This window comes from Schistocerca americana, chromosome 5, assembly GCF_021461395.2.
Source record: "Schistocerca americana isolate TAMUIC-IGC-003095 chromosome 5, iqSchAmer2.1, whole genome shotgun sequence".
Classification (NCBI taxonomy): Eukaryota; Metazoa; Arthropoda; class Insecta; order Orthoptera; family Acrididae; genus Schistocerca; species Schistocerca americana.
The window spans coordinates 131,166,869-131,191,502 of record NC_060123.1 but is presented as its reverse complement, the minus strand read 5'-3'; the positions used below and the strand labels follow the sequence as shown (position 1 = coordinate 131,191,502).

The 24,634-nt window shown below is 41.3% G+C and overlaps 1 protein-coding gene across 2 annotated transcripts in view; it reads left to right on the top strand.

Moving 5' to 3' along the window:
* LOC124616787 (probable leucine--tRNA ligase, mitochondrial) overlaps positions 1 to 24,634 on the top strand; it is a 130,974-nt gene that overhangs the window by 49,609 nt on the left and 56,731 nt on the right. For both annotated transcript variants that reach the window (XM_047145202.1, XM_047145203.1), the window contains exon 6: positions 2,640 to 2,806. In XM_047145202.1, the coding sequence (XP_047001158.1) occupies positions 2,640 to 2,806 (167 nt within the window). The remainder of the gene's footprint in view (positions 1 to 2,639; positions 2,807 to 24,634) is intronic.

The window sequence follows — 24,634 nt, the reverse complement described above, 5'->3', positions numbered from 1 at the left end:
ATGTTGGATATTTTGTAGCAGTCACATTATAAGATAGAGTTTGTAATAAGTACATCAAACAATGGAAACTCCAAGTAGGAATACAATGATTGCTACTTGCCATAAAGAAGACACATTAAGTTGCAGACAGGTACAATTAGAAGACACATACATAAAGCTTTCGATCACAGCCTTCATCAGTATTAGAAACACACACACACACACGATTTATACACACAAACAAGCACACCTCACACACACGACTGCTAAGTAGTGCAGCTTTGACAGCAATGCAGCTATCATGTGGGTTGCAAGCAGCAATTGCAGTTGGGGCTAAGAAGGGGAAGAGGGAAAGAGATGATAAGACAAAGGGGTGGAAACTGTTGGGTGGAGGTTGTGGGGACAGTAGTTACCATAGGTTGAGGCTGGGATAATTATGGAAGTGGAGAATGTGTTGTAATGGTAACTCCCATCTGTGCAGTTCAGAAAAGTTGGTGTTGGAAGGAGGGATACAGAGGGCTTGGGTAGTGAAGCAGACATTGAAATCAAGTGTTTTATGTTCAGCTTCATGTTGAGCCACAGGGTGGTGTACTTTGCTCATAGCCACAGTTTGGCAGTGGCCGTTCATGCTGGTGGACAGCTGGTTGGTAGTAATACCAAAGAATTCACTCAACACCTCAACTACGAGGTGAGTGGTTGCCTTTACTGTGCATTCTGCCTGTCACTTTCCAGAATGTTTTTAAGTAAGAAATGAAAAGAAAAAGAAAAAAAATTGAGAGTATAAATTTTGAAGTGATAAGGGAGTATAATGTTTGCAACATTAATTGGATTTTCTGTCTGTGCATGCTGTTCTGTAAAATTATATTTGTTTGGTCATGAACCAGCTTTTGGCTTCACCATCAGATGACAACTGAATGTTGCAAATACAGATAAAATTTCATGCAATTTACACAAATATTATTCATACTGAGGATAGAAAAGATTCAAAAATAGTAACATGTGGAGTGTTTACATAGGAAAGTATTACATTTTTTTGTCATGCAGAAATAGTTCTATTAAATGAAAGAGGAAACATGAAGTGTGTGTGTGTTTTTTTTTTTAATGTGGAGATACATTTAACAACTAATGAAAAGTAGAGTTGAATTTTTGTAATAACTCTTCTTATTGAAGCTGAGTTTAGGTTTTCCATCTAGTATTTGTAACTAAAACATATTTTAACAGAGAAGAAAAAGGAAATTGAGTTTGGTCATTTAATACTAACCTTGAATTCTGTCATACTTCCTTGATTTCCAGTAGGATCATCTTTCTGATTTTCTTAACAGAATACAAATCTTCACATTCTAAACCATATGACTGGTTTTCTGTAAAAGATCCTATCAAAGGTTTGAAAGTACCTAGACATAAAAAACTTCGTTTCATCGCTCAGTTAGCGTAACAATTTCTTAGTGACAAAACAATTAATACTTTCCTTTGTTAACACTCTGCATGTAATTATTTTTGTATCTTCTGTATAAATATTATCTGTGTAAATCCTTACCATGTTACCTATGATACCAATAATAAATGACCAAAAGACAGGCCATCAGTAATCTTAATAGAGGTGTCACTAGATTGCAGGACATAATGGCTGAATATGTTACCCCCATTGTAGCAACGTCAGCAAATTACCTCCAAACATTAGATATTTACATACATAGTTCAAAGTCAGCTTAGAGGAATGCTGTTGTTGAGAAGACAGTGACTAAGTTAGAAAAGATATAACCAAAGATTAAATTCGTATTAAAAAGAAATATATTCCAACCTATATTTTCTATTGTCACAGTTTTTCAGGTATACAGCAGTATTTAGTGAGCTCTAGATAAAGGGAAAAAGACAAACAATGGACTGTTATTCAAACAGAAATGAAACATAACTAATAATAAAATAATATGAATATAATAGAGGGAAACATTCCACGTGGGAAAAATATATCTAAAAACAAAGATGATGTAGTTACGTAGGCTTTCCCGGCGTAATAAGTCTTGAAAGTCTCTTCGGGTTTGCTGCCGGATCCTAAAATCAATTTGAATTCATCAAGATGATGTAACGTACCAAACGAAAGCATTGGTATGTTGATAGAGACACAAACACACACACACAAAATTCAAGCTTTCACAACCCACGGTTGCTTCATCAGGAAAGAGGGAAGGAGACACAAGCCAAGTCTGTATATGTGCGGATGGATATGTGTGTAAGTGCGCGAGTGTATACCTGTCCTTTTTTCCCCCTAAGGTAAGTCTTTCCGCTCCCGGGATTGGAATGACTCCTTACTCTCTCCCTTAAAACCCACATCCTTTCGTCTTTCCCTCTCCTTCCCTCTTTCCTGAGGAAGCAACCGTGGGTTGCGAAAGCTTGAATTTTGTGTGTGTGTTTGTGTTTGTTTGTGTTTGTGTTTCTATCAACATACCAACACTTTCATTTGGTAAGTTACATCTTCTTTGTTTTTAGATATAATAATAAAATAAGATGAACAAAAAAATTTAGAGTTATATTTTCAGAATGCCTTTTCATCCCTTCTTGGTTGAAGTAATTTGTCACTTTTTAAAACTTCTCTTTGGTTTATAAGCAGCGAATTTTTTGTGTATTGTAAACTGCAAATGTATGAAAACTTTTCCTTGCAGGTGCAAAGGCAATGCAGTTAGAGAAACAGACACAATGGATACATTTGTAGACTCAGCATGGTATTTTCTCAGATTTCTCGATCCATATAATAAAGATGTACCATTCAACCCTGAAAAAGTAGACGGCATGACGCCTGTTGACATATATGTTGGAGGCAAAGAACATGGTAAGTCATATTGTTCCACCAACTGATTTCTCTTATGTAAATGAACTAGTTCTAGTTTCATGCCCATATTCTTAAGCCTAGTTTACACGACGACATTGGGTTGTGCCACTCGTTGCGTGGAATGAGTTGCACGCAAGTGGTTTCATATATGACTGCAGACACGGTAACACCAGTGTACACTTCAGTTTCGTCGTTTTGTGGGTCCCTGAGTCATCTCTGAAATGAAAGTTTTGGCAGCTGCACGTCTCACGAGTTGTGTTGGAGTTAAAGCTTGTTGTGTGGAATCGCTGCATAAGAAAAAAATAAGAAATGTGTTTCAATTCATGACTGGATGAAGAAAAGACGTCAGCTCGGTTGCTCAGCATCCTTCCTGAAATAATTTATAATGGAAGATCCAAAAAGTTCTTTTAATTATCTTAGAATGTCACCAGGACCGTTCATGTTTCATCTAAATAGAGTTAATTATGCAATAAGGAATAAAGGTACTGTTTGTGCATGAAGCACTGTTGCCAGAACTGAAATTACATATAGTGCGTGCATTACAGTCGAGAACACTCGGCATTCTATAAGATACGGTTTTAGTTGGTCATGACGCTTTTTCATTAACACCAATAATTATTGACATTAACAGTAATAATTATTAACATTAGCAACAGTAATTATTCAAAGCAAGCTGCATTAAGAAGAGAATGGTTTGCAAACTACTCTCTTGAAGATAGACCTGTACAGTGGCAATATTTCAAAATTCTAACATATATGAATGGGGAGCACTGCAGCGACGTTTTAAACAGATGAATATTAAATAAAGAATGCAGCTTTTGAATTTGTATAGCCTTCCCTCCTGTCAAAAATATCCCTTAAAAAAGAGTTGACCAACTGGAACAATGGGATTTTAGTCTTGTAGACGAAAGCATTGCCACAGCTAGAATTGCACTTGCTTGTATTTTTCTTAATTCAGTTGTATATGTGCTGCTAACTCAATAAAATTTGCCCTGCAGCTCAGATACTGTCAAACCATCTATGTTTTGATCGCACACGACGGTCTCAGCGGCAGCAGTATGTTGCTTATTTTTGTAATCAGCATCACTGAAATCCCACAAACACCTATGCAAAGCAGAGACAAACAAAAAGTGAACATTATTCTCCGTTCCCCACTTCATATTTCAGTTTGTCTACACTCTACGAACACACATAACCTCAAAACTCATGCAGCTAGTGTCTTCAAAGCTGGAACATACTGAAAGTGTTTAGTTTCACCAATGAGTTGGGTAAACGTGCGGCGCGCATGCACAGTGGCCGGGAGCGCAGTTCCCTGCAACCTAGTGTCGTCATGTAAACTAGGCTTTAGAATGAGATTCAACCCAAGAGAACCACTGGAGAACCACTAAAATCACAAGAGAGATGAATTAATAGCAAGTTTAACCCTTAAATGCACGATTTTTTGTTTCAAGCTGTAAGAATTACCATGTTTAGTTTATAATGCCTAAATTACGAAAAAATATTGAAAAAGTTTTTTAATTAAATTAACAAAGCACTATTGTTGACAATCGCTTTGTAGCCGATCAGCTACATATTGAGCTAACACCTTACGAACCACAACAAATGTGCTTATTTTGCTACCTCATTTGTTACCAAGTCTCTCATAATTTAATTGTTGATTATGATTAAATACTTTGCACGGGAAGGGAAAAATGCTAGAATAAATAAATAGGACATTGGTGTTGTGAATACTGAGCATTTGTTGCATATTTTTATACACTTTTATATATGAACAATATAGTATCTAGTTCCAAAAGGTTTGTACTCGAGCACGTGATAATCACTTTACATGAAAAGTTTGAAAACGGGTCTTTTGTTTGTGCAAACACAATGCAACTGCACATTTATTACACTGAACCCAAAAAACTCTCTTGCATCCTGGCATTTTGCATCTTTTTCTCACTCTCAAGTATGAAGGCAGATGACCTACTTGATCCAGCCTTACATCTTGTAGAGGTACACATGCTGTGGTCCCCTTTGTCTTCTTAGCTTGTATTTGGTTTTCGAGTTCCCTTTGGTTTCTGCTACTCTCCTACACATCAGCCAGAAATGGACTACTCCCATGTTCAGAAGATGGTAAAACAATCTTATATACCATTTTCGACTTTTCATCAGAATTTTATGTCGATCCGTTCTGCTGTCAAGAAGGTCAACACCTCCCATATGTTTATTGTAGACCGTAATTATTTGTGGACAAGGTATTGTTATTCTTGACTGTGTTTTTTTTGTCATACCTCCCTGCTTCGTGAGTAGGGTGCTGTCCAGCAACGTAGAAAGCAACATCACACTCTTGTTATCTTTCCACACTACATTTGATACTTCGACACCATCCACTATTGCGATGTGCTCTACTAATGTACCTCGTGCCACAGTCTTCAGCTCAGCTCCTGAAGGGAGCTTGCAGTCTGGCACTCTGTTTCTTCTCACTGTCCCAGGTGAGTAAATTCGTTGCTTATGTAACCATACATGCAGCGCCAGACTCGTGTAATAATTGTCACAGTTTGTGGTTTATATTTCTTGGTAGTACTCTACTGAGTTGAAAAACATCATTTGCACTTGCTCCCAAGTCTTCCTCCCCAGTCATTCTTTTTTCAGGGGAATTTTCATCTCCAGTGAAAATCTCAAAAGTATAGGCGTAGCCATATATGCCACTAATAACAAATAATTTATATCCATATTTATGAAGTTTGTTTTGCATATATTGTTGCAGATAACTTCTAGCCTTTGTTGAACATACTGTTCACCAACAGAAACACACTCCTCAATAGGGATGGTTTCAAAGTTAGACTGGACTCGCATTCGGGAGGACGACGGTTCAATCCCGGGTCCGGCCATCCTGATTTAGGTTTTCCGTGATTTCCCTAAATCGCTTCAGGCAAATACCGGGATGGTTCCTTAGAAAGGGCACGGCCGATTCCCTTCCCCGTCCTTCCCTAATCCGAGCTTGTGCTCCGTCTCTAATGACCTCGTTGTCGACGAGACGTTAAACAGTAATCTCCTCCTCCTCCTCAAAGTTAGATCTCATCAATTCTATTATGGGTCTTATCTTGAAGAGTCTATCATGACCTTTTTCACCCCTGGATATCATTACACTGTTGTCACTGAAGTGCAGAAACTTAAGTATTTGCTCATATTCATTCACTGTTATCATTGACTTGATCAGATGATTACCAGTAACTTCTCCCCAGTAATCCTTTGTATTAGGTACATGAGCAATTGACATTATGAGACAGATGCCTATAATTTTTTTTATGTCATCACAGGACAAGTCTACTGGTCTATGAGGATTACACTGCACACAGGATTACACTGCACACTGTATCCATGAGACTCTTCAACAATCATATCAAAAAATTTATATGTAAATATGTGTGTAAAGAATTGGTATGAAGTATCTAAGTTTAGTATTTCTTCTGGTAACAAAACATTGCCACAAAATTTTGACTGCAGTTCTGGAATAATTAACTGTTTATCTTTCCAAACCACGCTCCTGCTGTTTTTGGTCACACTTTTGCTGCTGTGTGGGAGTTTCAGAGAGTTATCAACCAATTGTTACATCGATTCCTTCATTATAAAATCACATTGTCTTGTTCCAGAAACATCTTCAGTCCTAATTACATGAATTTCTTCAACATTATTGTCATTATCACTACCAACAGATTCTGGAGCAATGTATGTCTCATCTTGAATGGAATCATCAGAGAAACACTCAAGATCATCATCACTGCTTACTGGAATCTCTAACCACTCCATAAGCAGTTCTTCGTCACTCTTTCGACATATTTTTAGTTAGCGCCTGAAATGCAGTAAATGCAAAATGTAGCTGATAAGCTACAAACACAAAAACAGACCTCATTTCAAATCTATCGTAAAGACACTCAAATTAACTGTTTACACCATATCTACTTACGTTTTCAAAATAAAAAAGTAGTTTTCAAACCCACAAATCAATGCACAAACTCCAAAAAAATCTCAACTCTCCGCCAAAACACACATGCGCAATATGTCCACACAGCTCATTGTTGAACTGCTTCAGTTCGTCCTGTCATCTATGTTTGATGCAGTAGAGTGTATACACTCAGCTACATAATGAATTTGTAAGGAAATGTTGCTCAGTATAGGTTACATTGAAGAACTGAAGCCTGTAGCTGATCAGCTACACTATGCATTAACAGGTGAAATGTATAATGTAGTCATCCTTTTTCGGTTGCTAGTTCATTGCTGGTTATCTTGTGGATAAGAATAACTATTACTCTTGTTCTGCACCTGAATTTTATCCTGTGTCTTAACCAAACCTGTTTCAAACAATTGTTTTGGGCATCTTCAGTGGCTTTTATCTCTGCTACTTCTGTCATTGTCCATAGTTCCTCTGTTTTCATTTCTGGACTCAAAACCATAAAATTTCTCTCAGATAAAATTTCCCCATAGCTAAATGGATTTGCAACTAATACTATCTTCTAAGTCTTTAATGTATAGCAGCAACAACAGTGATCTTCATATTCCCCTTGTGCACACCAGTTATTACTGCAGTGTCTGCACATGGCACCCTATCCAGCATAATATGCTGTGTGCTTCCTGTCAGGAAATTTCTGATTCCGTCACAAACTTTGTTACATAGCCCATAGTCTTGTGTTTCCTTCAGCAACCACTTCATCTATCCATGGCATTGAAGATATCATGTATAAAGAGTGCAAGTAGATTTCCTGGACAGTCGACCATGGTGCTTAATCTGTCCATGTAGGAAGCCAGCAGGCATAGACAAGATTCCAATCTCAGTTCTGAAGGGATGCGTAGGAAGCATACAAGACCCATTAACAAACCCAATAAATGAGTCCTTTAGTTCAGGTACTTTTCTAAAGTACATAAAGCATGCCTAAGTTGTGCTCTTACTAAAGAAAGGTAACACAGAAGGTACTGAAAACTAAAAGCTAATTTCACTACTGTCTTTATTCTAAAAAATAATTGAATCTATCAAGAAGGATAGACTAATCAGCAGAGCCAGATTTTCATGCCCTGTCAGTATCGTATTGCAAAGCATGCTTGCATTCATGCATTATCATATAATTAAACATGCACAGTAAGACAGCAAAACAATAGAAATGTGTGGAATCAAAATTCAGTTCTGTAGTTATCCTATTTTCTCCAAAAACAGTACACAACCACCATATTCTCATAATCTTCTTCACTTAGTTGCTTATCAGATAAAAGATTTTTATGATATTATGAAAAGGGTAGATTGTTACTCACCATGTAGAGTGGAGATGTTGAGTCGCAGAACGGCACAACAAAACAAATACACGCGCGCACACACACACAACTTGTACACACATGATCACTTTCTCTGGCTGCTAAGACCAGACTATAAGCAACAAAGTATGATGGGAGAATCATTCTGGGTGGTTGGTGTAAAGAGGAAGCTGGATCGGAGAGGGGGTGGGATAGTAATGTAGGGGCTGCTTGTGGGAGCATAGAAAGATGGGGTGGGGAGAGGGTAGGGCAGCTAGGTGCAGCTGGGAGATTACACGGAGTGGGAAGAGATGTGGTAAAGGAGATAAGGAAAAAGACTGTGGGTTCATTGGTGGGATAGAAGGCTGTGTAGTCCCCTCAGGGGCTCAGTGTTCATTTGCTGAGTAGGGGCTTGGCGACCTTGGGGTTCCTGAGCTGGATACTGGTAAGCACCGCCAGCCCTGCGTCACCATAAGCTCTGGACATGCTTCAGGACCACCATCCATGCAGTGCAGCGGTGGGATGTTGTGTGTTTTGGAGAACACGACTCTTGGCTTCACCACCTGGATTGCAAGGAAGGTACACACATCTATTAAAAAAAAAAAATCTCAACCTCAAGGTATGCTATGTGCTGATAAGGTGAATGGCTGTTGAGGTAAAACTGTCTCTAACCAATGGGGCACCTGCCTCCCCCCAGTTGTATAAGGCTTGCTGAGGCATGCAGGGCTCTGCCCAGGTCGACGGTTGTTTCCTCAGCATCTCAAGGGATCCCTATAAAACAGCCTCATCAAACTACTACTCCTGACAGGACAAGTGTACCGTCAGGTAGTACCTACACCCACTCATCGAAGAGAGCTCGGTTGGTCAATCCTCCCGAAAAGATGTATCAGAATCATAGTAACAGGGCATCAGTGTGCCATAACACTTTCATTGTAATCAAAGAAAAGGGGGGTTGGGGGGGGGGGGGGGGAACCCTTGAGAGCCTTGTCTCACTGTGACACAAGGCAGTGAAAGACTGTCTCATAAAATTCCTGGGGCTACGGTATTTACCAGTTCAGCATGTACAGCTGGATGTCATTGCCCAAGGTGAATCGTTTGCCCCTCAGAGCCTTTTTAAGACAACCAAAAATGGCATAATCACAGGGAGAGAAGTCTGGACTGTACGGAGGATGGCCGAGAAACTCCCATTTGAATTTCTGCAGGAGTGCCACGACTGTGTTGGCCGTATGAGGCTTTGGAGCAGAATGACCCCATGGGTGAGATTGCATGGTTGTTTTGATTTGATCGCTTGGCGAAGGGTGGTCAAGGTTTGCGAGTAACACTGGCCATTCACTGTTGTCCCATGCTGCAGGAAGTGAATCAGAAGAGGGCCATCTTGGTCAAAGAAGAATGTCAGCGTAGGGGCAAATGATTCACCTTGTACGATGATGTCCAGCTGTACGTGTGGAACTGGTTAATGTTGCAGCTCTGGGAATTTTATGAGACAGCCATACACCGCCTTGTGTCACAGTGGGACAAGTATCTCAACAGCTAGGGTCAATACTTATAACATACAGATACTGGTTTCTGTAATTATGCCTCCAGATCATTTATGTTTGAATGCCCTGTATATATTCACAAGGCATCCGAATGTACTGCTGGGTTTCTAAAAAGTGTCAATTGACTTTGTAATGGAATACTTCTAGTTGAAACTGCTAGTTCAACCCAAGTATCTAAGTTCCTGTGATGTAATGCCTGAGGGACTACCCAGTTGAGGCTAAGTTGAATACCACCCTTAACTTTAGTAAAGGCGTGGTTACCTGCTCCGATATAGTGGAGGTGGACCCCCTGGAGTTATGTGAAGAGTGGAAAAATATGGGCATCATGGAAGTGCAGAACTGTATGAGGAGAATGAGATTTTCACTCTGCAGCGGAGTGTGCGCTGATATGAAACTTCCTGCCAGATTAAAACGGTGCGGCGGACCGAGACTCGAACTCGGGACCTTTGCCTTTGATGTGCAAGTACTCTAGACCACTTACCCGCGAAAGGCAAAGGTCCCAAGTTCAAGTCTCGGTCCGGCACACAGTTTTAATCTGCCAGTAAGTTTTGTATGAGGAGAGTCAATGGAAAATTGGAAAAATCAGCAAAATTTATTCTAACGTTTAGTACTCCGGAATTCCCTGAACATATCCTTCCCGGCTATGTCCGTCTTAAAATTCACCTGTTTGCTCCTAACCAAATACAATGCTACAGATGTTAAAGTTTTGGCCATTCCACCCCCTATGGGAAGTAATGGGAGGGCTAAATGTGACAGTTGTGGAGACTCAGCTCATGAATCAGCCAAAAACTCTTGTACACTTCCTCCAAAATGTGTAAACTGGTCTGGGGATCACCCAATCTGGAGCAGAAAGTGTGAGGTTTACAACGAAGGAAGGAAAATTCAGGAGTTGGAAGTCAAGAGACGCATAGCCTATGGTGAAGGTAAAAAAGCTTTCAAAGCTGTGCAACCTCTGGTTTTCGCTACTTCTTTTGCATCAGTCGTTAGGACGCCAATCGTCAAGTGTGATGCCTCCACACAAACTCAGACCACAGATTAAAGTATGAGCACATGCACTTGTTGGTGTACCCATGGGGGAAGTGCTCCACTTCAAACTGAAGTCATTCAGAAGCCATCAGCAATGGGCTTATCACCTAAGCCACATATCACTACCCACCATCAGAAGCCAACTAAGCCATCCCCACAACCCAGGCAACCACCTCCTCCCATCAGTAAAGAAAAACATCCTGTGAAAAGTAATTCAAAGTTCAAGAAAGTGGTAGTTAAGCCTTCAGATCGGCTCGGAGGATATGGACTTCCAGTCGGAGGAACCGGAGAGCTGGGAACTGGCTAACATTCCCCCCCGACCTCCCCGGTCAATCACCACCCTCGAGGGAGAAATAAAAGAACAATTGCTAAACAATGGTTTCTGTGGAGACTTTTGTATTGCAGTGGAATTTAAATGGATATCACTCACATTTGGAAGAATTACATCTCCTGGTCCAGGAGAAACTGTTTTGCATCTGCTTACAAGAAACGCATCTTGAAGTCATCGACACACCTACATTACAGGTTTACCACCCGTACGGAAAGGATGATACTATTGGAGACAGGGCTAAAGGTGGAGTGGTTGTTTTCATTGATGACAGATGCCACTCCTCTCCTGCCCCTCTTACCATTTCAGCCACTGACCTTTATTTTTGTTCCCCAGCTATTGCAGACTCAGTTCATTGGTAAGTGGCTCCAGATTTACATTCTAGTGACACTTCCCGGTGTGGATCCAACAGGCTGTCGCAGATTCGTCCCCGGATCTGAACCAACTCAGATGATGGCCTGTACCTTGGTGGAATGATGAATGTTGATTGACAATCAGGGCCAGATGAACAGATCTGCCAAACTTCACACACTGTCCAACTACAGAAAACTGTCATTCCTTCATATCTGCGAGAGCACAAGTGAGAAGAGTAATAAAAGAACAGAAGAGGGCTTCCTGGAGGGAATTCATGACTTCCATTAGTTGGTCCACTTCCACTGTGCTGCTTCTCAAGTGTTCCATAGGACTGCAGAGATGGGGAAGCTCAGTTTCTTCTCGCATAATAGGGAAGTCTACAACCTTCTGTTCTCCAAGTGGGAACTGAAATCAGCCTTGTCTGCAGCCAGACACACTGCTCCAGGACCTGATGAGATCCATTATGACATGGTTTGTCATCTGTGCCCTGAGTTCAAAGGACAGCTCCTCTCTTGTTTCAGTCAGATCTGGTTTGATGGACACTGCCTCACAACTTGGGCAGAGGCAATATAAATTCCATTCTGGAAACCAGGCAAGGACTGTAGTGCCCCTAACAGTTACCAGAGTGTAGCCCATACCGGTTGTATCGGGAAGACTCTTGAAGGCATGGTCAACCCCCACCTCATCTGGCTGCTCAAATCCCGAGATAACCTGAGCCACTCCCAGTGCAGTTTCAGGTGCTAACATTCCACTCTTGACAACTTAATTCTACTGGAGACAGCAATACAGGAGTCCTTCTTACACCGGAACCATTTGGTTTGTGCATATGACACTGCTTGGAGGTACAAGATCCTTCACCAACTTCATGAATGGGGACTACATGGACGCCTGCCATTCTTATCCAATTCTTTCTCGAGGACTGTCATTTCCAGTATCGCATTGGCAATGCCTTGTCTCACTGCTATGTTCAACGCAGTGTCCTCAGTGTCACATTGTTTGTCATCGCTATCAATGGCATTTCCTCCACAGTCAGATGCCCTGTCAAATGCTCTACTCCTCCTCTGATCTTATAATGACAATGAGGCAGCTACAGCTGATCATTAATAGGCTGAAAATGTGGGCCAGGACAACTGATTCTCGGTTCTCGCCTGAGACTACATGTGTCAATTTTACCCATGTTTGTTGAAGTTTTAACCAACCAGAGCTCACAGTGCGGGACAATATTTTATGTTTTCAAGAAACTGTGCACTTTTTAGGTTTATATTTGACTCAAAATTAAGTTGGCTCCACACCTGAAAGACCTACAAAGAAAGGGCTTCCGGTCATAAATATTTTTGAACTGCCTTAGCGGAAAAATATGGGGAACTGACAGGTGCCACCTCCTGCAGTTTTGGAGGGCATTTGTTCAATCATGTTTAGATTATGGCAGCATGGTCTGTGGATCAGCCTGTTCTTCTTACCTCAAGAAGTTAGATGCTGCCCACCATGAAGGCATTCAGATGTTGACTGGAGCCTTTTGGAGCAGCCCAGTCCCAAGTCTGTGTGCAGAGGCTGGTGAACCATCTGTCTGGATTCAGCGACGTATCCTTTTGGCTTGACAGGCACTGAAAATTTCAGCATCACCTCAATCATTTGACATTTTGTTTAGTGATCCAACCCGCCTTTGAACGGCTGTTCAGGAATTGGCCCCATGTGACCAAGCCATTTGGGATAGGTGCTACAGCCTGTCTGAAGGATCTGAATCTATCAGGCATCAAAATACCTGCCAGGGATGGAACACATTGCTGCCTTGATGTCTTCAGAGGCCCAAAGTGGTTTTAAGCTTGACACAGTACTCCAGGTTATGTTTTTACAACTTTGTTTTCGTCCATTCTCAGTATGTACCACAGTTTCATTGTTGTTTATACAGCTGTATCCCAGAAAGAGAATGGCCTCGGTTTTTCTGCTCTTTCCCTGATTGGGTTTGTAAAGTGTATCTTCTGGAACAATTTACAAATTACTATGCGGAGTTATATGGCATTCTGATGACACTGGAGAGGGTTCATAGACATCACCATACAAGGTTTCTTGTCTGTTCAGACTCGCTTAGTGCACTACAATCACTTCACTAAATGTATCCTGTTGATCAGCTACTTCAGCTCATCCATAGCTCCTTACAGCAGCTCCAACATTGTGGTAAGGTGCTGATCTGCTTACCAGACTGTATAGCGGACATAGCCCTTTAACACGTGGCTTTCTTCTCAGGTGGGAGGATCTACCACTCTGTGAAGTTCATGGCATGCCACTTTCGGTTCATCATACTGTGGCAGCTTGTGTCCTATATACTGATGTTAGGGGAGCCCTCAGTCTCAATGGAGATCTGCCCACCATTCTCACAGATACTGATTCCAGTGTTACAAGGGTGGTGAAATTTTGTGGACTGTCAGGCCTCACCCCTCAATTGGTGGGGAAGGGAGGCAGACTTAAATACATTATATGCTGCTCTACATGTGAGGACAGCCTTCACTCCCACCCATGAGATTAGCATGCTGACTTTTTGTCAGGGAGCTGATGACCATGATGTCGAGCACCTCTCACCTCAAATCATCATCATCAAGGCATGTGGTGCTGAAGTACAAACAGGGAAGGGGAGAGGTGAGTGAAGGACAGTGACTAACAAAGGTTGAGGCCTGGAGGGTTATGGGAACTTAGGCTATGTTGCAGGGAGAGTTCCTGCACAACTCAGAAAATATGGCGTTGGTAGGAAGGATCCAGATGGCAAAGGCCCTGAAGCAGCCATTGAAATGAAGAACATTGTGTTGAGCATTCGTGCTCAGCAGTTGTTTGGTCAAGCTGTTTCTTGGCCGCAGTTTGTTGGAGGCCATTCATGTGGACAGGCTGCTTGTTGGTTGTCATTTCCATGTAGAACACAGCACAGAGACTACAGCTTAACTTTTAGATCACATGACTTGTTTCACTGGTAGCTCTGCCCTTGATGGGATAGGCGATGCTTGTGACCAGACTGGAGTACATTATGTGATCAAAAGTATCTGAACACCCCCAAAAACATATGCTTTTAATATTAGGTGCATTGTGCTGCCACCTACTGCCAGGTACTCTGTATCAGCGACCTCAGTAGTCATTAGACATCATGAGAGAGTAGAATGGAACGCCCCACAGAACTCAAGGACTTCGAACGTAGTCAGGTGATTGGGTGTCACTTGTGTCATACGTCTGTACATGAGATTTCCACACTCCTAAACATCCCTAGGTCCACTGTTTCTGATGTGATAGTGAAGTGGAAACATGAAGGGACATGTACAGCACAAAAGCATAAGGCTGTTGACTGACAGAGACCGCCGGCATTTGGAGGTCGTAATGTGTAATAGGCAGATACCTATCCAGACCATCACACAGGAATTCCAAACTGCATCAGGATCCACTGCAAGTATTAAGACAGTTTGGCAGGAGGTGAGAGAACTTGGATTTCATAGTTGAGCGGTCGCTCATAAGCCACATATCACTCCAGTAAATGCCAAACGACAAATCGCTTGGTGTAAGGAGCGTAAACATTGGATGATTGAACAGTGGAAAAATGTTGTATGGAGTGACAAATCACGGTACACAATGTGGCTATTCGATGGCAGGGTGTGGATATGGCGAATGCCCAGTGAACTTCATCTGCCAGCATGTGTAGTGCCAGTAGTAAAATTTGAAGGCAGTAGTGTTATGGTGTGGTCGTGTTTTTCATGGAGGGGGCTTGCATCCCTTGTCGTTTTGCATGGCACAATCACAGGACAGGCCTACCTTGATGTTTTAAGTACCTTCTTGCTTCCCACTGTTGACGAGCAATTCGGGAATGGTGACTGCATCTTTCAACACGATTGAGCACCTGTTCATAATGCACAGCCTGTGGTGGAGTCGTTACATGACAGTAACATCCCTGTAATGGACTGGCCTGCACAGAGTCCTGACCTGAATCCTATAGAACACCTTTAGGATGTTTTGGAACGCCAACTTCGTGCCAGGACTCACCAAAAGACATCGATACCTCTCCTCAGTGCAGCACTCTGTGAAGAATGGACTAACATTCCCCAAGAAACCTTCCAGCACCTGATTGAATGTATGCCTGTGAGAGTGGAAGCTGTCATCAAGGCTAAGGGTGGACCAACACCGTATTGAATTCCAGCATTACCAATGGATGGTGTCGCAGACCTGTAAGTCATTTTCAGCCAGGTGTCCAGATACTTTTGATGGCATAGTGTAGATGGTGGTGAGAGGATGTATGGGACAGGTCTCGCATCGAAGTCTATTACAGGGACATGAGCTGTGAGGCAAGGGCAGGGGTTGAGTAGGGATGGACAATGATATTGTGTAGGTACAGTGAGCAGTGGAATACCACTGTGGGAGGGGTGTGAAGGAGAGTGGGTAGGTCATTCCTCATTTCAGGGCACAATGAGAGGTAGTCGAAACCCTAGCAGAATGTGGTTCAGCTGCTCCAGTCCTGAGTCATTAGGTGGTACTGAGTCATCTGTGGCCAGATGGTGGGACTTTGGGAGGTAGCAGATGACTGGAGAGATGAGGCACAGAAGATCTGTTTCGTTGCAATGCTGGGAGGGTAATTATGGTCTGTGAAGGCCTCAATTAGAAACTTGGTGCATTTTGAGAGGGACTGCTTGTCAAAACAGATGCAACGGCCACTGTTGACTGTGCTGTATGGGAGGATCTGCTTGGTATGGAATAGATGCCAGCTGTCAGAGTAAAGGTATTGCTGGAGGTTTGATATGGATGGAGATGCTGATGTAGCAATCTTTAAGGTGGAGGTCAACATTGAGGAAAGTGGCTTGTTGGGTTGAGGAGGACCAAGTGAAGCAAATGGGGGAAAAAGTGTTAAGGTTTTGGAGGAATGTGGACAGGGTGTCCTCGCCCTTGATCCATATCATAAAAATGTTATCAGTGAATCTGAACCAGTTGAGGGATTTGGGAGTCTGGGTGGTTATGAAGGATTATTCAAGATGGCCCATGAATAGGTTGGCAGAGGATGGTGCCATGCGGGTGCTCATGCCATACCCCAGATTTGTTTGTATGTGATGCCTTCAAAGGAGAAGCAATTTTGGGTGAGGATATAGTTGATCATGTGACTAGGAATGAGGTTGTAGGTCTGGAACGTGCCATGTGTTGTGAAAATTGGCAAGGCCATGGGCATTAGAGATATCAGTGTAAAGGAAGGTGGCATCAGTAGTGACAAGCAGCTCATTGTGTGGTAAAGGAACAGAAAGTGTGGAGAGTCAGTAGAGGAAATGGTTGATATCTGTTATATAGGAGGATAGCTTGTGGGTAATAGGCTGAAGGTGTTGGTCTGTGAGAGTGGAGATTCTCTCTGTGGGGGCACAGTAACCGGCCTCAATGGAACGTCCTGGGTAGTTGGGTTTATGGAATTTAGGAAGCATATAGAAGGTAGGAGTGCAGGGAGTGCTAGGGGTGAGGAGAGATATGGACTCTGGGGAGAGGTTCTGAGATGGGCCTAAAGATTTGAGGAGAGACAGGAGACCGTACTGGATTTCTGGAATGGGGACAATGCCAGGTTTTGTAGGTGGGTGAATCAGACAGCTGGCAGTCTTTCTGCCAGGTAATCCTTGTGGTTCAAAACAACAGTGGTGGAGCCTTTTTGAGCAGGTAGGATTATGAGGTTGGGATCAGATTTTAGGTGCTGGATTGCAGTTCTCTGCAGAAGTAAGGTTTGGTTGCGAGTTAAGGGATTTGGGGAATGATGGTGAGGCAAGTTTCGAGGTTAAGAAATTCTAGAAAATTATCAGGATGTGGGGATGGATCACAGTTGGATGGAAGAATGAACTAAGGCAGGCAGAGTTCGACATTGGTATTTGGTTGAGTCTGATCAGTAGGGTTGGTGGCAAAAAGTGTTTCCATTGTAGGGACTAGGCGGAGGAGAGAACATCCTTAAAAAGTCAAGCATGATTGAATTCGAGAGTGGGGCAAAAGGTAATGTTGTTGGAAAGGACTGATACTTCTGTAGGACTAAGGCCTTTGGAGGGAACTTCATGACTACATTTCGAATCTACATAGGTTCTGTATTCTCTCTTGTGGTGGGAGTTTGTGAGGATGAAGTAGATGTAGTAGGACTGTGAGGCAGGGTTTGTCAGTTATGAGGGGATGTAGGTGAGGTTTAGAGACTGTTGTAGAGGTGGTGCATAGTGATAGTCCAAGGTGGCAGTAGAAGGTGAACAGGTTGGAGAGTTTTTCGAGGTGCAGAGCAGGAGAATTTTATGGCTGGAGAGGAGGTATTGCAAGGAGGTTTGAGTCTGATTTACATGTCGGTGAGGGTTACTATGTTGGTGAGGGTTAAGGACTGGCAGAATGTGACCAAAAGGAGATCATCGCGGAAGGAGGGGTTTGCAGTCGGAGATGAGTAACTTGACGGTAAGACTGTATGGGGAAATTCCATGAGTGAAGCAGCGGTGCAGGAACAGTATATGGGACTTGGTTCTTGATAGTGATTTTATACATAGAAAATGTGGTTGGATAGGGAATTACCTTTTGATGTCGTAAGGAGTGCTAGGTGTTTACTTAAGTTAAGACATTTTGATAAAGTCAGACAAAGTTGAAAACCTTTTATATTTTTGTCACAAAATACTTTTCGGTAACTTCGTAAATGCAAAATCACAATTTGATGTGGTAACTCTTGCTGCAACAACCATTTCTCCATCGTAAGACTGCAAAGATTTTTTCAACCTCTTCAGTAATCGTCAAAGATTCCTCCTGTTAGCTGTAGCTTCAGCTTTGTTATTTCCGCAGGCAAATGCACAAAATGTGATTTGATGTAAATCTGCTTTTTCTTAAAATGTGTTTACTTCAGTGCCACTTCTACAAGCTGCATTCATGGCTTCGGAAGTATCTATGACCCAAAAAAGTATTGGGTGCAGTATCATAAGGCTTTTCAATAGAGTGAAGCAAACAGGTTTTAACTATAATAAATTTGAAGGAATTTATAGTTTCTTACTGACTTAACTTCATCGAAATTATCATAGTAAAAAATGGCATCATTTATCCAGCTACTCTGCCCACCACCCCATCCCAATCCCCATCTGGTTAACATAGGCTATGGTGGCAGAACTAAATCTGACAGTAAACCTCTAATTGCGGCAACAGAGATGACTTTGTTAGTTGTCAGAATTATCAAACCTTTGTATTTTGTGTGTATATTTATCTTGTGTGTGACATCAGTGTATTCATGTTGTCAATTTAGACATACTGTTTCAGCTACATGATGTAGCACATGGGTGAAACATATAACATGCATTAGGGTAGGATAAATACTTTACTTTCGTTCCTGGCCTTCAACATATTAGGGGACAGCGTGACTCATCAACAATAGAATTCTTTTTTTATTTATATTTGTTGGCATTAAGTATATTGACTTCTGCATACATCTACCAAGCCAAACTGGGGCACTTGAGCTCATTATGAAGTTGACAGGCTAACAGAATTAGTGAGATTACTTGTGTTCTGCATTTTCAGCATAATTCTAATGTAAAAGATGCTGTTATGCAACTTGTTGCAATACATGCACTGGGTTAAAAAAAATTATATATTATGCGTTCTAAATGTCTAAGTTCATGCATTTATATTGATGAAATCTTTGAAGTACTGATTTATTCCCCAAATGCTAAAAATGTGCAAACATACGTGCAGTATGCATTTGTACAAGTATGAGGGGTGATCAGAAACTGAAGTTACAAGGCTGATGTTCCTGGAGTTTAGTCTGTTATAGAGGAATTAGTAATCTGCTGTAATCTTGATACATGTGGTTGGCAACTGTGCATAGTTGTTTCAGCCACACGCCTTCTACGTGCTAGTTGTAAGTAAACAGAAATGTCAAATTGTTTGGAAGAAATCCACTCAGTTATTTGATTTATATGGGTAAAACAAGTAATCGTAGTTGAAATTCATTGGCAGCTAGTAGAGGCTTACAGAGTAATGGTAATATCTCATCAGCATGTTGCAGAATGGTGTCGAAAGTTTGCAGTCAGTAGAGAAAATCTCACAGATAAGGATCGCAATGGCTGACCCAGCTCTGTGTCAACAGATCTACAGCTTGCTTGGAAGTGCTGATTCGGGACAACAGCAGGATAGTGCTACAGCATATGACAGTAGAATTAGGAGTGTCATTCAGAAGCATTCGTCACATTGTTCACAATACTCTGCAGTATGGGAAAGTTTGTTCCCAATGGGTTCCATGAACTCTAACCAACTAACACCAGGAGAAGCTCATGGGAGCAAATTGGCCACTTTTGCAATGGCTCTCTTTGGAAGGGAAAAGTTTTCTTCAGCAGATTGTCACAGGTAACAAAATGTGGATCCACCACTCCATCCCCTGCAGCAAGCAGTTGTGGTGGAGTGGAAACACCCCTTCTCTCCAAAGACAAAAGTTTAAGACAATGCCATTTGCAGGGAGGTGATGGCCACAGTGTTTGAGGACAGTGCGAGTGTCATACTCTTGGGATTTTTGGAAAGATGAAGACAGTGACTGCTAACTGGTACTCCGAGACCTTGACACGATTGCAAAGAGCAATCGGGAAGAAATACAAGTAGCTAGGACTTCTCACCAAGAACATCATCTTCGTTCATGCACCATGAGACCCTGTACATCCAAGGTCACTACCACACTGTTTCACTGGGATATCATCGACCACCCTCCCTACAGCCTCAATCTTCCTCCAAGTAACTTTGACCATTTTCCTCACTTGAAGGAGCACCTAGGAGGCCGACGATTTGCTTCAAACAAGGAGGTGAAACACTTTGCAGCAACATGGCTGAACAAGCAAAGAAAAGATTTTTACCAGGAGGTTATATTCAAGTTCATCCTATGAAGCAGAAGTGCCTAACTGGTGTGGAGATCATTAAAAAATAACCTAATATGTGTACTATCATTTACGCCTTGTACAATATCAGCCATTACGGAGGTTACAGAAGTGTACTTGAAGCTGTTGACAAGGATGAATGTGTTCCAGGCATATTCTTGGTCATGTCAAGACTTTTGACACTGTTGACCATAAAATAATGCAAAACGAGCTACAAACACTAGGTGTAAGAGGAATAGTGAATAAGTGGTTCCAGTTTTACCTGGAAAACAAGATGCAAAAGGTAGAGAGAGTTCACACATTTGCTGGTGATAAATTTTTAGTGACACAACTATCCCACAATAAACACACAAACATAGCTGCTCCTTGCGGTAGTTTAGTGGGTCCAGTTCTGTTCTTAGTATAAAATGTGCACTGCAAGTATTGTGGGAATGGAAAGTGCTATTGATGTGCGGTTTTCACCAAATGGAATGGTAGCTAGGGGCTCATATTGCTATCCAATCAACAGATTCTGATAATACTTAGAAAGTGTATTATTTGTTAAACTTGCACTTTTTTACAAGGAACAATGGCAGTTTGCATTAACAAACTAAAAGTATCATAAATTAGAATGACAGTGGTGTTGGTTGCAGGATTCTAGTGCGAGTCATTTACAAGATATCATATTTTGAAATGTTCCCACACAAACACTTGTGCAATACCTGTGGCTCTACGCACCAAAGAACAACACAAGTGGACACACCAGTTATGTGGATTCGGACCAGTAACAAGACAATCGACCATCATAGATTGTGTTCAAATGACTACCGGCAGCAGCAATACAAGTTTCCAGCTTGGTGTGGAACGATAGCTGCACATGTGCTAACTTTTCAACAGAGATGTCTGAGCAGGCTTCAATAATATGTCGCTGCATATCATTGGATGTAGTTGGTATGTCCTTGCAGTCAGCACCTTCCAACTTCCCCTGCAGAAAAGTCTACAGATGTCAAATCTGGGGAACAAACTAGCCAAAGTACAGGTACTCTGTGTCCAATCCAATGATTTGGAAACAATTCATGAAGACATTCTATAGTATTTCGTACACTCTGGGCTGGATAGCCGTCATATTGTTCATCGTAGTCTGCAGGGGAATGTCTTGTGGCATCCATGTAAGATAGTCTGTTAGGAGGCTACGATATTTGTGCATGTTCAGTGTTCTGTCTATGACAAATCGGCCTATGAGCTAATGGTTCACTATCCCACACCACCTGTTTCCTCTCCATGGCCACTGATGGGCTACATGATGAAGCCAACAGGGACTGTCAGCAGAACAATAGCGAATGTTTCAGCAGTTTACTTGGCCATGGTTGGTAAATGGCTTCATCTACATGATTACTCTGCAATTCACATTTAAGTGCTTGGCAGAGGGTTCATCGAACCACAATCATACTCTCTCCCTACCATACCACTCCCGAACAGTGTGCGGGAAAAGCGAGCACCCAAACCTTTCTGTTTGAGCTCTGATTTCTCTTATTTTATTTTGATGATCATTCCTACCTATGTAGGTTGGGCTCAACAAAATATTTCCGCATTCGGAAGAGAAAATTGGTGACTGAAATTTCGTAAATAGATCTCGCCGCGACGAAAAACGTCTTTGCTTTAATGACTTCCATCCCAACTCGCGTATCATATCTGCCACACTTTCTCCCCTGTTACGTGATAATACAAAACGAGCTGCCCTTTTTTTGCACCCTTTCGATGTCCTCCGTCAATCCCACCTGGTAAGGATCCCACACCGCACAGCAATATTCTAACAGAGGACGAACGAGTGTAGTGTAAGCTGTCTCTTTAGTGGACTTTTGCATCTTCTAAGTGTCCTGCCAATGAAACGCAACCTTTGGCTCGCCTTCCCCACAATATTATCTATGTGGTCTTTCCAACTGAAGTTGTTCGTAATTTTTACACCCAGGTACTTAGTTGAATTGACAGCCTTGAGAATTGTACTATTTATCAAGTAATCGAATTCCAATGGATTTTATTTGGAACTCATGTGGATCACCTCACACTTTTTGTTATTTAGCGTCAACTGCCACCTGCCACCCCATACAGCAATCTTTTCTAAATCGCTTTGCAACTGATACTGGTCTTCGGATGACCTTCATCAGTGAAGAAGATACATGACAAATCTGGAGCATCCTGTCTTAGTGCCCATGTACAGAAGTTAACACAATTCTCATAACCATTACCATGAAGCACTTGATGGAGGGATGTGATAGGGATGGAACCTATGTCAACAGGGGAAATGTAGGAGACTTCCCTGACTCATGCCACTTCCTCATGCGACTGCACGGGAGCCAACATGTATATCAACTGCAACAGCAACAAGAACATTGTCTAGGTCTTACATTGTCACTTTCACATAACTGTTGTAGGGGGTAATAAATAATTGCCACGATGGTTGATGTCGGTTGGGATATCTTGCTGCAAACACCATAAAAGAACAAGCTGCATTCTTTCTACACTCTCCATATACAATGAGCATATCGACTTTTTCTGCACTGGTAAATCTCATTGTCCACTCACGACCTACTACACAGACTATCACATGCTGACTGACTAGCAATCGCAATCGCAATGCACTCAAAGAACAAGCAAGCACACTGTAAGAAGACATAACATACCTAGCAACTATGCTGGTTGAATGGCACAAACAAGTGTTGGTGCAGAAACTTTTCACAATACAATATCTCATAAAAGACTCACTCTAGACTCCTGCAACAAACACCACTTACATTCTCATTTACTCTATTTTTAGTTTGTTAATGTCAATAGGCACTGTTCCATTTAAAAAGTGTATTTTTGCACAAAAGGACACTTTTAAATATTGTTACAATCTCTTTACTGGTTAAAAATATGAGCCCACTGACAACCAATCCATTCTGTGAAAACCACACATCAATAGCACTTTCCAGTTCCGCAATATTTTTGGTGCACGTTTTAGGTGATGCACCCTATATATCAATGATTTTCCAGATAGTATAAGACATGGAGCAAGAATTCTATTCGCTAATGACAGTTACATCATAGACGCTGATAAAACACTAGAGCTCCTATTAGAGAAAGCAAAAGAAAACCCACAGGGTGTTTGACTGGCCAACATGTACAAGAAATCAACATTGAAAGAAAAGAAAACAAACAGTATGCTCTCCAGCATAAAGAGGGAAAACAACTGTTGCATTAAGCATAGATGATGAATCTATAGTGTGTGTAAGAAGCACAGAGTTTTTGGTATCAGTATCAACTGTCAGTTAAAAACTCACAGAGATACTAGCAAAATGGAAGTCATTGGCGTGTCATGCTCTTAGGGTTTTGTTGTCTGTTTGTAACAGACTATGTCTTGTGGTGACATACTATTCTTACATAAATTCAGTTGAATGTTAGCTGTAGATTCTTTCCTGCCAATCAAAAGCTCAAAACATAGCTGATTGACAACTAAAGTTGCTGCTCACTTTGTTCATGACATAGTTCATCATTAACTGACCAATAAACAAATATGTAATAAGGCCATAGAATCTCAGGTAAGTAATAAAAATAAATAAAATCATAAATTTCAATCTACAACTTTAAAATAAACTCCAGGCCTTTTTTTCAGTTCAGTTTTTGGTTAACTTTAGGCCTAGGCTATGCTGCATAACTACCTAGTCTGTTTTACTCTAGACCTTCTGCTGTGGCACAAAAACAGATGAACACTTGACAGCATTCCACATATTACCTAAATACTTAATCTTTTTTAACTTTATCCTGTTCATTTATCAACAAGTAAAAAAGAAAATAAGACTTACTATACCTGAGGCATGTAAATATTGTACGAGTCTTACAAAATAACTTTTGGAATAATTAAGTCATTCCAGCTCTGCCACTGATTTATGTGAGGCACATTACACCCATAATGATCGTCAGGTGCCCTCAACAAAATATATGATAGCTTTCTGTAAATCAGGAGAATAAGTACATCATAAGTCTTCACTTTCAAGCATTACACTAAACACTACACTTCTTACTAGTAAATACACTGCATTGATGTACTGTAGCATTCCTAACATAACACAGAGTCCACTAATAATAAACTCTGCTGTTTCAGCAGACAATAATTTGCACAACATGCTATGTAAAATACACTGACAGAAAAAAACATCACAACACAAAAAAAGAATAATGTAGAGTAATAAAATTTCAGGAATAAATTTGTGCAGGTAAAAATCAAACAATGGAAAATCCAGGCTGGAATGTAACAACATATTTAAGTGATTAACATTGCGAGATCACAGGTTATAATGTAAGCACGAGATAACCCATTAAAAATGTAAAATGCTGGTACATTAATAACCAGTGTAACTGCCAGACTGTTGAATGCAAGCATGCAAACATTGTGTTGTACAGGTACCTGGTGTCAGTTTTGGGATGGAGTTCCTTTGTCTGT